The sequence below is a fragment of the Biomphalaria glabrata genome, chromosome 1 (assembly GCF_947242115.1).
Source record: "Biomphalaria glabrata chromosome 1, xgBioGlab47.1, whole genome shotgun sequence".
Classification (NCBI taxonomy): Eukaryota; Metazoa; Mollusca; class Gastropoda; family Planorbidae; genus Biomphalaria; species Biomphalaria glabrata.
The window spans coordinates 38007615-38023724 of record NC_074711.1 but is presented as its reverse complement, the minus strand read 5'-3'; the positions used below and the strand labels follow the sequence as shown (position 1 = coordinate 38023724).

Genomic DNA, 16110 nt, shown 5'->3' with positions numbered 1-16110 from the left:
TTGTGTTTCTTTCTTTTTCTTTTCTTTTTTCCTATCCCTAAAAAAAAATAGGGCGTTAATAAAGATTATATGACTACTCGCTCTTCAAACAAGACAACTATTTATTTAAACAAATATAAGGAAATCGTATCAAGATGAATCTGGCTATTATTCAAAGACTTCTCTGTGAATACATATCTGTGGGCTAGAAGGGCCAACAATTTCCATACCATGTAGGAATCAAATCATCTCCGATGTAAGAATGGCGTCAAGAACGAAGCGCATCTAACATGTTCCTGGCTCAGTAGGTTCCCTTGAGCATATTCAAAGGGTGACTATTGGTGCAAAGTAGAGCTGTTAATGTGAATCTCAAAAGACGAAGTGTTAGAGAGAAGAGGAGAAACGAAAAAAAAAAAAAAAAAAGATTCTTCAAACAAAATAAAGAAACAGCAGAACAAAAAAAGTGTTTTATTTACTCGTTTATCCAATAAGAGCATGTTGAATGTAGGGCTCGATATGACCAGAACATATAAGCGAGACGAGAATTAGTATGTTAGACCTTAGAGAAACTCAAAACTAGTTAATTTGAACATTCAAGTCACCTGCAAAGTCATTTGTGTGTGTGTGTGTATCTTGATCTTGGAACGATCTCAAATAAGAAGTGTATCGAATTTAGTGAAACCTTAAGAAAGAAAGTTCCTTTAAAAAAAAAAACGGTAATATATAATTGCACTCGTATACAACAAAATGTCAAAATATATTCCCATTTACAAATCAGCTTTAGAATTGAGTATGGTTGCTTTTCTTACTTAATCCCCATATCTTTGTCTATATACACGAAGAAGGATGTGGAGATCAATCTTTGCCCTGATTACATTCAGGACATAAGAAGATTGAGTATATATCATTTTTTTTTTGCTACTTAAGAAGATACTATCCCAAAGTAATAGGTAAAAGACATTGCCAGGCAAAACTTTGGCTTGTTTATCGACATACATGAGAACACAATTCAATCTTGTCTACCCCAAAGATAAAGCATTTTCTTTCAAAGGCAGCCAATTTCCAAGTATTTAGTCTGTGAAGCGAGGCCAGGCGTTCGTTACAAAGTAGCTGCTTAGACGGGACGTTTGAAGACAAATCACATGTTGGAGATGAGTGAAAGAGAGAGAGAGAGAGAGAGAGAGGTGGAAAGAGAGGCTGTATACAGTCATCAAAGAGATTGTCAGTTCACGTTTGGAGAAACTAGAAAATAAGGTAACATAAGAATGGTTTCTCTTTATAGCTTTGAATAACTTCATTCCAAGCAAACAGCAAAGAAAATCGTTTATAGCGCTAATTTTGCTTGAGACCTATCTAATGCAATCATGAGGTTGTCTATTACACTTCATAAACTCAATGGAGTCTGCCTGTTTCTGTTACACACGTTTCTGTTCACGTGCAAATGGTGAGGCAATGCACACCAGCATTAGTATAGGTCAAAACAGTAGAACGAGACAAAAAAAAAAAAGGTCTCAAACAGTATAGAAAGGGTCAAAGTGATAACAACTAAGCCTAAACTGAAGAGGCAGACAACAAGCACCTCACAACCTTGTTGGGCCTACTTTTACTTTATGTTTGAACTGACAAAGAAATGGCGTTGCTACATAAAGGAGAAAACAAACAAATAACCTAAAAAATGTTTTTTTTTTAAAGACCATTCCTCCTCTATGAAGATGATTACCTTTTGTTAGAGCAATTACTTTCCTCTTTATTACTAATGAAAGATTTATTTTTTAAAGAGAAATATTTTTACCCCGCCTAGCCCCCCCCCCCCCCCCCCCCCGAAAAAAATACCTGGTTAAGCGCATGTATAAATCAATCTGTAAAATATAAATATATAAAACTCTAATGATAGACCTATAAATCCAGACTCAGAAGATGGTGCGCAAAATGTACTTATTTATTTTAATCTTTAGTGAATACATACGGGAATACACGGTGATGTATGTATATTCAAAATAAAGATATATATAATCTATATTAAAGATTGTCTAGACCTCCAGACCAATTTTTTTTAAAATTATACTTTGAGAAATCGTAACAGACAAACCAGAGTACTATAAAAAGAATTACCTAGTAATTCTTGTCCACAAGATATATATAAACTGTCAAATTTCTAGTCTAATTGTTAGAGCCGTTTTCAATTTTCGTGTTCAGTCAGTTCTTTATTTTATTAATTTTTTTTAAGGTTTTGTTTTTTTGACCCGATGAAGAATTTAACAAGCTGAAAAGAGGAATTAAAAAAAAAATTAATTTAAAAAAAAAGTATGTGGATATACCTCAATACAATCATCATAAAAAAGCAAAGTTTTGTGTTTAGAAAACTACTCAACAAAATTAGAGGGCGAAATAAAACTCCCCCTCCCTAATTTTTTTTATCTTAAAAGATCACAATTCTGCCCCTCATATACAGGATATATATACCTTTTGTTCCCATTTACTCGAGAAATTCGAGTTCAATTACCATTGTATGGGAAATTGTATAAATATATATTAAACACACACACACAAACACAGAGTAAAGTCATATTTGAGTGTTGTAAACATATGTTTCTATTTCATCAGGCTCCTCAATCCAGGTAGGCAGCGCTACAAGTCTAAGTAACTCTGCTAGTCAACTCACAGCGGACCTCATCTCGGAACTTCTCAAAGGAAACTTTTCATTTTAAGGGTAATTAACAAACGTACATACCACCACCGGTGTTGCCAGCTCGCAGTTCTAAATCTTCATTTGTTTTTAGGTTCGGCTACTACGTAGGTCTACATGTTTTGAATCACGCGTTGTGGGGGCCCACTAGGGTGTACATGAATCACTTAATGAGGCCAAGTCTACAACAGAAACTCTGAATTTACAAGCCAAGGTTTCTACTGAACAGAGGAGCAGCTCTTCAAAAGATGGAGGAGAACCAAGACAACTTTGTGTGTTTCGTTCTTCTGTGAATCCTAGTTACAGTTGAATGACATGGCGAGTTTCACGCCAACAAAAATTGAAAATGGGTGAAGACTTGGGTGAAGCTAATAGTACGCCCAGAGTAGATGGGGAGAGAGGGGGGCTGCCTACAAGTGATATAAAGTCCAGATTTAACCAGAACTCTTCATCCCCGGGCGTTGCCTTATATTTAAGACAATAACTACGGTAGATCGAATTCTTACTGAAAGGTGTTCAGTGAATATGGATACAACAAAACAAGAGAGCGGAGCTTGCAGTCCAAACAAAACAAGAGAGCGGAGCTTGCAGTCCAAACAAAACAAAGAGAGCGGAGCTTGCAGTCCAAACAAAACAAAGAGAGCGGAGCTTGCAGTCCAAACAAAACAAAGAGAGCGGAGCTTGCAGTCCAAACAAAACAAGAGAGCGGAGCTTGCAGTCCAAACAAAACAAAGAGAGCGGAGCTTGCAGTCCAAACAAAACAAGAGAGCGGAGCTTGCAGTCCAAACAAAACAAAGAGAGCGGAGCTTACAGTCCAAACAAAACATTATATCGCAAACAACGTTCATTTACGACTGTTTATCCCCCCCCCCCCCTTTTTTTTTAAATCAGACGATACTAAGTTGTAATGTTGGTTATCTAGCAAGGTTATCAACTATAGAAAAGATGGTGCACACATTTAATCTAGGTTTGATTTTCTTTTTTTTTTTTTTTTGGAAGGTGGAGAATCCCACCAATATATAACGATATTTAATAGTTAACCACGAAGACGACCTAAGCATAAAGTTGTGCAAATACAAAAAAAAAGAGAAGGAAAAAAATGTTGGTACAAATATTTCCTAGTAGCGATGCTGTTTACATATATAATGTTCATGTCTAATCGACATATTTTAACATGTCAATCGATAAATATGTGATCGTAGGTTTCAATACGTCCAAGACTTTTGTTGTTTATTTTCTTGTCGGATGATCTACTGGTAAAAACCCGCACAATTGACAACACTGCCTACCTACGTTTTATTGGTAAGTGTATTTGTGCTTTCCTTTCTCGCTACGCTGCCAAGATGTTCAGAACACAGTATGATCGGTAGGGGTGGGGGGGGGGATGACACGTGAGAGGGGGGGGGAGAGAAAGAGAGAAAGATAGCAGTCACCACTACGATTCAAAGACAAATAAAAACTTCAAAGGGAAGATACCTTCGTTCCTAGGGAGCGAAACATGCCTGGCCCCTGCGATCTATCAACTATTTTTTTTTCCTCAAAGAAAATATGCTAATTGTAATAGATGTAGATCTACTATTTTCATTAATTCTCCTTTCAACAGTTAGTTAATAACTTATACGAACTAATGAGGTTATACTTTTCTGTTAAAACTAAATATAAGCAAGACATGATACAATTTACCTTATAAAAAAAAATGAAAAAAATCCACAGATTAAATCGAAACTGATGTAGTGCTAAGAACTAACTGTGCACATATTACATTGTTTATAAATGACTACTTAATAGATGGTTTATAGAGAACTAGGATTGAAGTATGATACAAATTAAAGAGAAATGTTTTTTTAAATCATTATTTAAATATTGAAATAAATATATTTAGATTTTATACATTGTTCTGCTTTTAATTTATAGAGTGTGTGTCTAGTAATATTTTACTGAAAACATATTTTATTACTTACTAAATCTTATATCCTTTCAGTAAAATAATCATTTTCAATTATTTTTCTCATGCACATTTAATTGCCTGAAGCACTAATGTACTCTATAAAGAAAGACAGTAAGGAGTTCACTTTTAAGATCCTTCTGTAATAGGCTTGTACCACAACAAAGTTTCTAAAAGAATGTATTATTTAGCTCTTTTTGATTGAAAAGTATTGAGAGTAAATCCAGGGCAAGGTACTCTTTAATGTTGAATTGTTTAATTAACAGCATTTGTTACAAACACTATGAACATTTGTTTATAAACTAAACAGAACAGCATTTTTTATGCGCGAAATACCGTTAAGTAAGAAAAAATATATATATTACTGATATCATAATATCATTCAGAAAAAGGTATGAAACAAAATTGATTATGATCTTTTATCTTTATGAGTGTTTTTTCACTTGATGGGGATCTATTTTAATTGAATAATGAGCGCTCTAATTGATTTACATACCAATTAAATCAAAACAATTTTCTAAATAGTAAAATGCCAGTGTGACTTACAGTTTTTGAAGACTTGAGAGCTGAATAAAAGATCCTTGTCTAATCACAGTAAGAGTATTATGAGCTAAATCCCTAAAAGAGATCAAAAATAAATTTGATTTTCATTATATTTCACATGGATCTCTCTCTATATATATGTGTGTGTGTGTGCTTTGCTTTTTTTTAGAATAGTGTCCTGAAATAATTTCAACATTTAAATTGTAGTTGTCAACAAAATAAATACACATGTCATTATAATGTCATTATGTATGAATTTTTTTAATGTATTAAAAATAGATTGGTAATTCTGAAAAATATCACTTTTCATTATAATCCTATTGAGATAAAAATCAAAAGAGCCAAAAAATAATTAAGTACTACAATGACTACTAAATAAATTAAGATGGGTGACAAAACACCAATCTGATCTATTCTAAGTAACATTAATTTACTATTTGTGCCTTTCATTCACTAAATCCTAAGACCATTATTAACATGTTATTTATAAATCCAGTTCTTTTTCTTTTTTATATAGCTGATCATACAATTCATCTGTTTACCAATTTAGGTGATTTATTATAATTGCATTAAGATTAAATAGCACTTAAAAAACAATTAATAATAATAATCAGGTTTATAAACGGAAATACAAACAGGGATTAAAATAATGACCAATAAAAACTCAATTTATATATATATATATATATATATATATATATATATATATATATATATATATATATATATATAAAATATATATTGTTCTAATTGCTTATTTTATTAAATTTAACTAGAAACTCTATTTTAAAAATTCTTTGAGAAATACAAATATTTTGCAATATTAAAGAAAAAAATTGAAGTTTAAATTTTTAATTTTAAACATGGCCAACACACATGGCTATACACTTTAAAAAAATATAAGTTACTTACAAATGTACAGTATCCGGAGGAAAGTTTAAATTGGACAATGTTTTAAAAGGTGCAACATGCTGTGTGCAGTCCACTTTGCGTCCTTTTTGTTTTTTGGCTGCTCTGACCATGGTGCACTGGCAGCCAGGGACACATGCATTGCTCCATGAAATCCATGTAACCAACAGTAACACTAACACATATCTTTTGCTGGTTACCATTTCCACAGAACTAAGTCCATTCCTTGCTCCACATCAAGAATGCTCAACCTACCCAAACCTGAGCACTCTTATCTCAACATTTTCAAAATCTTTTTTTATTTTGTTTTCAACTAAATTATTTCACATTTTGAACAAATAAGGAGCTCTTTAATTATTAACCTGTAATGTATTTTAAGAAAAAAAGGTATTATATACTTTATTATTACTTTATTATATAATATACTTTATAATTTATACATATTTATGAATAGAAATTCTAGAGATATTATATTAAAATATATATGTTTATCTTTATATTTTTTTTTACTTTGAAATAGTTCCTTCATTAAATGAAGGCAAAAACTTGTATGTGTATATATATAAATGTGTGCAGTATCATATTTCTGAACTTTTCCAATCGTTGCATAAATTAATGGAGTAAGCAATAGAGGCTCACTTTGAGATAGTGGCAGAATTAAGACTAATTTATAACAATTTTACAAACAATGGTCCTTAATGAACAACTTAATGATATTAACAAAGATCTAGAGTGATTACACAAACTCGCTATATCAAGTTGTATTATAATTAATAATGATTCTATATTAATATAGATCTAGAATACATATTTCATAATACAATATAATATATATATTAATTTTGATAGACTGCTACTTATATTATAAAAAATAAAATTACTAAATCTAGATTCTATATCTAGTGAAGTACATTCTATAGCATGGTATGGCTTTGGGCTATGCCTGGCTATGGATATGAGTATTTACATGATTAAGGCCATGGGCATGGGCAAAGAGATGAGAGTATGAGACTAATGAGAGTGTGATACAACAGTAGTATATTATAGATTTAGATTTAAATCTAGATCTTATAAATATTATATAATGACTAGATCTAGATCAGTGATTCCCAAAGTGGTCTATATAGACCCCCAGTGGTCTACGACGACTTCCAAGGGGTCTACGAAAGTGAAAAAAAGAATTGGGGGTCTATGAGATATAAATGGGGGTCTACGAGAGTGGTTCTCGATTTAAGTAGGTCATGATTTTAATTAAAATCTTAAAATAATGGAATTAACCATTATCTTATGTCTTATACAAATATAAATTATTTGAAAAATTATTTTAGAACCTCATTTAAATAGCTTAATTTAGTCTACAGGGAATTTATATTTAACATGATCAAATTTAATAATGAAATTTCAAAGTGGTATTTATTTTTGAAAATTTAGCTTCTTTCCATGTCGAACTTATATTGCCTATGTGTAATTTATGCAACAAAGTGTTATTTACTGACACTTTGAAACCACTTAAGCTGGAGGATTTTTTTAGATGATGCCATCCTAATAGACTAGACCAGTGATGCTTAACCTTATTCGACCTGCAGACCATTTTGACTTTCGAAACGCGTGTTGCAGGCCACATCAACAAAAAGGTACGAAAAATGAAACCGAAATTCACCTGAAACTATTTGAAACTATTGGATTTAGTACTTACATTAATTAATGGGATAGTTAAAGTCTATCATTTTTTAAAGTTAAATTGGTTTGATTTCTCTACATGTGAGCAACATTGTAGCTACCTTTACCCCCAACTTATTTTCTGGTCTCTTTTCGGCAAATATTGTCATCGATCCTCCAATCTCTAGGCATAGTTTAACCAATCTTTTATATGTGGCTTAAACCAAGAAGGCCTTCATATTTGTTTTATAATGCCGCTGTACATGATGTTTTTTTTTTGTTTGAAACAGCCAGACTTTCTTTACAAAACAAATATGTTGGCTTATTATCATGTTCCACAAAAAAAAAATCCAGTCACTTTTCCTGGTAGACTCTACATTCAGAGTTCCATTTCATAAACTCATTAAAGGTCATGGTATCAATCCATCACAGAAAAAGTGAGAGCCCTTACGAAGGTAAAAATACATTTACAACTTCTTTTAAGGGGGGAGGATTTTCTACTTGTTGTGTCGACGATTCGGCGGGCCGGATGGAACTACATCGCGGGCCGGATCTGACCTGCGGGCTGTACTTTGGGCATCACTGGACTAGACTACAGGAGTAAATAGACCTATATTGGATTATCGTATATCTAGACTATGGTCTTAGTTTTAAGTTTAAGTCTTAGTCAAACTTTGAATCAAAGTATTCAAAGCTAAAAGTCTGGTCTGGTCTCTATCTAGACTAGTAGTAGATCTGCATAGACTAGAGATGAGCTGAGAAGTAGAAATAGATATATTCTATATAGATATATATAATTATATATTATATTATTTATAATATTTATATATACATATATATATATATATATATATATATATACATATATATATATATATATATATATATATATATATATATATATATATATATATATATATTATTATATATATATATATTATATTATTTATAACATTTATATATACATATATATATATATATATATATACATATATATATATATATATATATATATTATTATATATATATATATATATTATAATAATATTATAATACATATATATTTAATATATTATTATATATATTATAATATATGAATATGATATAGAATCTAATAATAAAATATATTATAATTAAAATATAATATTTAATATATAAAATATAATATATATTTCTAGACTAGATCTAGTGTAAGACTGTAAACTCTATTCTTATTCTATTCTTAATTCTAGATGTAGATAATAGATCAAAACAGACAAAAGTCTAAGCCTAGATCTATAAAAAAAAAAAAAAGCCTTTAGAAGTTTAGTCAGTAGCCTGAGTAAAACGAAAACGAGGATTGCACATCACTCATCGAGTGAGAAGTCGAGATTGTTACGATAAAATCAATGTTCTACAAATAAATGTATCGCAGTATGAATACAACACTTTAAAAACACATACAAGCATTCAATCTGTTGGAAATAGTGATGAAATATATCCAATTCGAACAATCAACGGCATTGTGCATGAATTATAATCCAGTTAAAAATAACACAGTTTGCAGTAGTCCAAGAGCCATCTTGTTTTTTTTTCCTCTTCCCTTTTTGTAACTCTCTTTTCTTTTTATCTCCCTTCTAACTCCACCTTTGGTCTTTTTTTTTTTTTTTTTTTTCCACTCGACGTCACAATACAATTTGATAGATTGACTAAATGTTTAAAACTATTTTGTTCTCAGAGTGCAACTACAGAAATGAAGTCCCCCACCCCCTCCACGTTTTATATCAACAAAAGCGAAATTTTTACTGAGAATTATTGCCTTAATTATTTATATTAATTACCAGGAGCCATTCTGTTACTCACTGCCAAGATGAAATAGGCCTACCTTACATGGAAAACAATTGAAATCTAATTGTTGTCAGCCTAGCAGTGTCCACCTGAAGATGTGGCAGTACTGCCCACACCACTCCCCCGACTAGTAAGTAGGCCTACAAATATTTCGTATGTAGGCTTCATCAGGGTCTTGAAGATTTAAATAATAGTTTAATGTATGAATAAATGGGTAGGCCTATATCTTCGGTTCCGATGATTAAAGACGGATGCTGTGTTTCACATGGCCATGCAAACTTAGATGCGACCTGCATATTTTCCCACAGATTTAATTTATAGAGCGCCGTTAACAAACATAAAAGGTCTATCCACCTACCAATAAAAATCAGTCTTTAAAACAGTGGTTTTCGACACACTTTTGTATGGCTCTGACACAAGGGGCTCTACAGGAGACATCTAAGGCTCTCAGAACGCTTTTATCAAAGGTGTTTGTTATCGCTAATAGGTAAACGATGACAAGATCACTTGACAAATAACTAGGTCCTGCTGGAGGCAGGTGTGGACAGTGTAGAAGCACTACTTACCATTCGACAGCTGCACTGGGTCAGACATCTACCCCGTAATGGTGGCGCCATAAGGATAAACTCAGACACCATTTTGCCCTTATGGCACCGAAGAAATGAATTGGCAGCAGATGGCCTCTGAAAGAGACATATACAGTCTGGAGAGCTCTCACGAAGGTCACGGGACACACAACTGAGACTCTAAGGAAAATCCCTTTCCGAAGATAAGCGCAGACCTCAGACAATGGGCTTTGTCTACATTAGTTGTAGGAAAATATGTTGGTCCAAACAGGTTTGCGAGGTCACGTGAGATAGTGCACTCATCCTTAATTTTCGGACTCGTAGACAATGCGTAAATTGAATTTCGTTTTCAAATCTCAACCTCATTTATCTTCACTTCTTGCAAACATGGCCAGGCACTTCAAGAGAAACAACTGGGCCTTCGTTGGAAAGCAGTTCCACACGGGGAGCGTGCTCTTTGATCTCCTGGGGTTCCGTTTGTCAGCCCTATTGTAACATAATAGTATTATATGTACATTTGCACACTAGCGCGTCAGTGCAACACCGCTTGTGTTTATGTAATAAATGGAGTTGCTAATATGTCTTCCCCATGGTCTTCCCTCTTAAACACTAGTTTGTTATTTGTGTAATACAAATATTCTACATGGTGTCAGAATAAAACTTGAAAAGCTGTCCAGACAAAGGTTTTTATTAATCTAATAATGGCTTCTTTTTATTTTGAGCAACCAATCTTGAATTGGAATGCTAAAGATCTGTATCAAGAGTTTATAAGATTTCAACAGCAGGTGAGCTTTTGTTTCAAAGGACCGTTAGCTGGTGCCGATAGTAAACAAAAAGCCGGATGGCTGGGAATGTGGATAGGTCAACAAGGCCGTGAAGTTTACAAAACTCTAAATATTACTGATAGTGAAGAGGGAGATCCGCAATTACTATTAAAGAAAATAGAAGACTACATAAGGCCAAGACAAAATAAAAGAGTGTCTAGATTTAGAGCACATCAGAGAAAGCAGGAAGAAGGAGAAAGTTTTGATAACTTTATTAAAGACCTAAAGCTTCTCATTATGGACTGTGAGTATGATGATCCAGACGATATGCTTATTGATTTGATCATTAGTGGAGTCATACACGAAAAGGTACAATTAAGACTACTTGATCAGGGACAGAAGTTGACCCTTAGCAAGGCTATTGAAATTGGACAACAATACGAGATGTCGCAAAGCCAAGTGAAAATGTTTAGGGGCCAAGAAGTTCTAGCAATCAAGAGACAGTCACACAATGTACTCAAGCAGAAGTCTAAAGAAAACTCAGCTAAATTATGTAGTAAATGCGGCAAGAACCACGAAAAGGGAAAATGTCCAGCAATAGGAACCACATGCAATTTCTGCAAAAAGAAAAATCACTGGTTTCAAATGTGCAGAAAAAGACGCAACGTCAATCTAGTAGAAGATGACAGCCACAGTGATGAAAATATTATACCTGTTAGCACTGCAAGTAGCCAGTATAGAAAGGGTAATATTGAGAATATCAATGTCGTTGAAGACAAGTGGACTGTAAAACTAGTCGTGCATGGCAAGACATTAATTTTTCGTATCGACACTGGTGCAAGATGTAACATTCTTGTCAAGTCAGAGTTTGAAAAGCTCAAAGACAAAGTAAAACTGGCTTATTCAGCAAAGTCGCTCAAGTCTTACTCTAATCATGTTATTAAGACTTTAGGAGCAGTGGTGCTACCTTTGAAAAATAATATCCAAGAGGTGAAAGCAAGGTTTGAGGTAGTAGACATTAGCCAAGAGAACATTTTGAGTGCTGACACAGCAGAATGTTTAGGACTACTACAACGGATAGACAGCATAGAATCCAAGGCAGAAGACGAGTTACAAAGAGAATTTCCTGAAATGCTGAAAACAACTGGAACACTGCCAGGAGAATACAAGATTCAGTTACAGGAAAATGCTAAAGGAGTTATTCATCCATCACGTCGCTTAGCAGCATCTCTACGCAATAAAGTTGAAGAAAAACTTAAAGAAATGCAAGCTGATGGATTTATTACTGCTGTACATGAACCTACTGAATGGGTTAGCTCCATGGTTGTTTCGTTCAGGAATGACAAAGTTAGAATATGTATTGATCCAAAAGATCTCAATAAAGCAATCAGAAGGGAACATCACCCGATGAAAACTATTGAAGATGTGATCACTAATATTCCAGATTCGAAGATATTCTCAGTTCTCGATGCCAAGTCAGGGTTTATGCAAATAAAGCTTGAAAGAGAATCTTCATTTCTCACAACTTTCAACACACCTCTGGGAAGATATAGATGGTTACGATTACCTTTTGGTATTAAATCAGCGCCAGAAATTTACCAAAGAATTATGGATGAAATGCTTCAAGGTATTGAAGGAGCATATGTCATCATAGACGACATTCTAGTAGCTGGTAGAGATGTTGAGCATCATGATCACATTTTGAAACAAGTCATGCAAAGAGCAACGGAGTACAATCTAAAGCTGAACTATGATAAGTGCAAGATAAGGCAAAACAGAGTACCTTATATGGGCCATATCTTGTCAGAGAAAGGTTTAGAACCAGATCCAGCAAAGATAAAGGCAATTATTGACATGCCAGCTCCTCAAGACAAAGATGGAATCAGAAGATTTCTAGGTTTAATTCAGTACCTAGCAAAATTTATTCCTAATCTAAGTCAAGCAGATGCTCCAATACGAAAGCTTCTAAAAGATGACATAGAATTTCAATGGAATCATGAACAAAACAAGAGTTTTGAAGAATTGAAACGTCTTTGTACAAACCCTCCAGTTTTGGCATATTATGATGTCAACAAGAACGTGGAGATAGAATGTGATGCAAGTAAAGATGGACTGGGAGCAGTATTACTCCAGGAAGGTCGTATAATTGCATACGCATCAAGAGCTCTCACCGATACAGAAACAAGATATGCTCAAATTGAGAAGGAAATGCTCTCAATTGTGTATAGTACAAGCAAATTTCACTGCTACATATTTGGTAAAGAAGTAACAGTTTATAATGATCACAAACCTCTGGAGCAAATCTTCAAGAAACCTCTATTGTCAGCACCAATGAGAATACAGAAGATGTTAATAAGACTACAGTGGTATGATCTGAAAGTCTGTTACAGAAAAGGCAAGGAAATGTTTATCTCCGATACACTTTCTCGTGCACATCTACCAAATACTGATACACAGACATGTGAATTTACAGATGATTCAGTGCATATGATCTCTGTAAGTGATTCGAAATACAGTGAAATTAAAGACTGTACAAGCAAGGAACTTTCAATGCTTCTGGAAGTAATTATGACTGGTTGGCCAGACACAAGAAGCGAGACTCCAATTGAAGTCAGGCCATATTGGGATTCAAGAGACCAGTTATCAACTTCGGATGGTATTATATACAAAGGTCTGAGAATAGTCATGCCACCAAGCTTACGTAAATACATGCTAAATCTGATTCACAAGTCTCACTTAGGAATAGTCAAGTGTAAGCAGCGAGCCAGAGAAGTCATGTATTGGCCAGGCATGAATGCAGACATTGAAGTGACAGTTAGGGATTGTAGCAGGTGTGCTGAACATCAGAATCAAAATGTGTCAGAACCGCTGATGCCTACCAAGACACCAGACCTTCCATACAGCATGGTTGGGTGTGATCTGTTTAACTTTGAGGGTAAAAAGTATGTGCTCCTAGTTGACTACTTCTCAAAGTTTATTGATGTCAAAGAACTGTCACAGGAAACTACATCAGATATCATCGAAGCAATGAAGAGTATATTCGCATGCCATGGAATACCTAGAAAGTTAAGGTCAGATAGCGGGCCACAGTTCTCTTCAAGGGAATTCCTGAATTTCTGTAAATCATACGGAATAGAGCATGAAATTTCGAGTCCTCATTTTCAGAGTTCTAATGGCGAGGCTGAAAGAGCTATTCAAACAGTGAAGAAACTTTGGAAGAAAAGCGAAGACAAATCTCTGTCGCTATTGGACTACAGAACTACTCCACTGAGTAATATTAATTTGTCGCCAGCACAATTACTCATGGGACGCCGACCCAGAAATTTGTTACCTTCGAGCGAGGAAATACTCACACCTAAGACACCAGATCTCAAGGTGGTGAAGAAACACTTTGACTCCGAGAAACAGTCTCAGAAACATTATTATGATAAGAGGAAAGGAGTTAAGAGTCATAATCCACTACAAGACGGAACGGCAGTCAGAATGCAACTTAATTCTAAGTGGAAACCAGGAACAGTAGTTTCGAAGCATTCTAAGCCTAGATCATATAATATCAAAAGTGGAAATAAGGTCTACAGAAGAAACAGAAAACACATCAGAAAGTCTTCTGAGAAAGCAAACAGATTTGACAACAATTATGACTTTCCAGATGACATCTCAGAACAACCAGAACCACTAGATCTAGAGAGTCAAAGATTACACACTACACTAGATTTTGAGCCGTCACTACACACTGCTTCTTCTAACACCTCTAGACCAAATGAACCTTATGTAACACGCTCAGGCAGAATAGTTAACAAAACCAAGAGACTTGATTTGTGATGAACTGATTAGACTTTTTAGTTGACTAGTTTGTTAGTTATTCTGATAAATAGATTTTCTAAATTAAAGAAGAGAGATGTAACATAATAGTATTATATGTACATTTGCACACTAGCGCGTCAGTGCAACACCGCTTGTGTTTATGTAATAAATGGAGTTCCTAATATGTCTTCCCCATGGTCTTCCCTCTTAAACACTAGTTTGTTATTTGTGTAATACAAATATTCTACTTTCTCGTCCTCTTCATTAACTCGTTTCCACTTGATCGGCAACTTTAGACGGTAATATTACAAGTAAATAAAGGGCTTCACAAGCATGACCGGTTTTATTTCAGTGTTATCACTTATGGCCCAGAAAAAAAAAGGGGAGTGTTGAGGTATATCTAATTGCTCAAAGCATTTGTTTTCTATAGTCTTGCTTCTATCTCCGTTTTCCATTCTTTGTGCAGGCTTGTAAAAGTTGTCCTTAAAGATAGATAGGACTTTAGTATTCTCAACATTTATTCGCTTACCGTAATGGACCATGAAACCTCAACAACAGTTGTAGATCTAGGATAGGGGGATAAGAAGGACCTTAGCCTCAACGTTGCTCTCAGGTGGAAGCGGTCGTTGTAGGAGACGATTAGGCCCATAGGGAAGCAAAACAGAACCCCCGTTGGGCTACCAAAGGACAGAGTTCATTGCACTCGCGGGGATGGAAAAAAGCCTCAACAAGCATGTCACTATTCTTTAATGGAACGTTTTTATGACACCAGCAAGGCTGTGTCACAGAGAAAGAATATGGGGAATTTCCACGATTTCCTCGGCCTTACTTCAAACCCGCGCGTCTAGAGATGCCAGCCATCGATAAAAGAGAGATAATTTTTTTTTTCACATTTGCTTGGATCTTTCCCAGACAGAAGTTTGTTCATACAGGCAGATTGAGGCGAACTTCCGTGGGACTAAATTTCCATGAGTCTTAGACAACTCCTAAGGCAATTACGAAAGACCTCATGGCTAGCGCATTGGAAGCGATTGGTCGCATACAATCATGCTTGTAAAATACATTTGGTATGGAGGAAGATAGGAATGTCATTTTGATAGGCCTACTATTGATAATGTGTTGTTCTTCGTTTCTGATATCCACATAGGGCTAAGGGAAGTTTTCTTAACTCCAAAGAACACCTAGATCTTGAAATTCTTTTATTGTTAACTATTAGCAGACTCTTCCAATAGGTCACTTATGACGTATTCATCTGCCAGGAACGAAAAGCTGTCTTGTAATCCAATCTCCCCCCCCCCCCCCCCAACGCTTCATCGATCTTCGTGCTAAAAATCTGCATATTGACCTGAGATGAACTCCGATTGACTTCAAGAAAGGAAGATTTTCACCTTTATTTGTAGGCTACCTTGGCAAGAAACTTGCAGTCGG

The 16110-nt window shown here is 34.5% G+C and overlaps 1 protein-coding gene across 2 annotated transcripts in view; it reads right to left on the bottom strand.

Annotated features, from left to right (window-relative positions):
* The window catches only part of LOC106070481 (uncharacterized), a 48666-nt gene extending 39348 nt beyond the window's left edge, over window positions 1-9318 (bottom strand). For both annotated transcript variants that reach the window (XM_056035344.1, XM_056035352.1), the window contains exons 1-3: window positions 9165-9318; window positions 6066-6424; window positions 5157-5228 (exon numbers count right to left, since the gene is read on the bottom strand). In XM_056035344.1, coding sequence (XP_055891319.1) covers window positions 5157-5228; window positions 6066-6265 — 272 coding nt within the window. In that variant the 5' untranslated portion in view covers window positions 6266-6424; window positions 9165-9318. The remainder of the gene's footprint in view (window positions 1-5156; window positions 5229-6065; window positions 6425-9164) is intronic.
* Between the last annotated feature and the right edge of the window lie 6792 nt (window positions 9319-16110).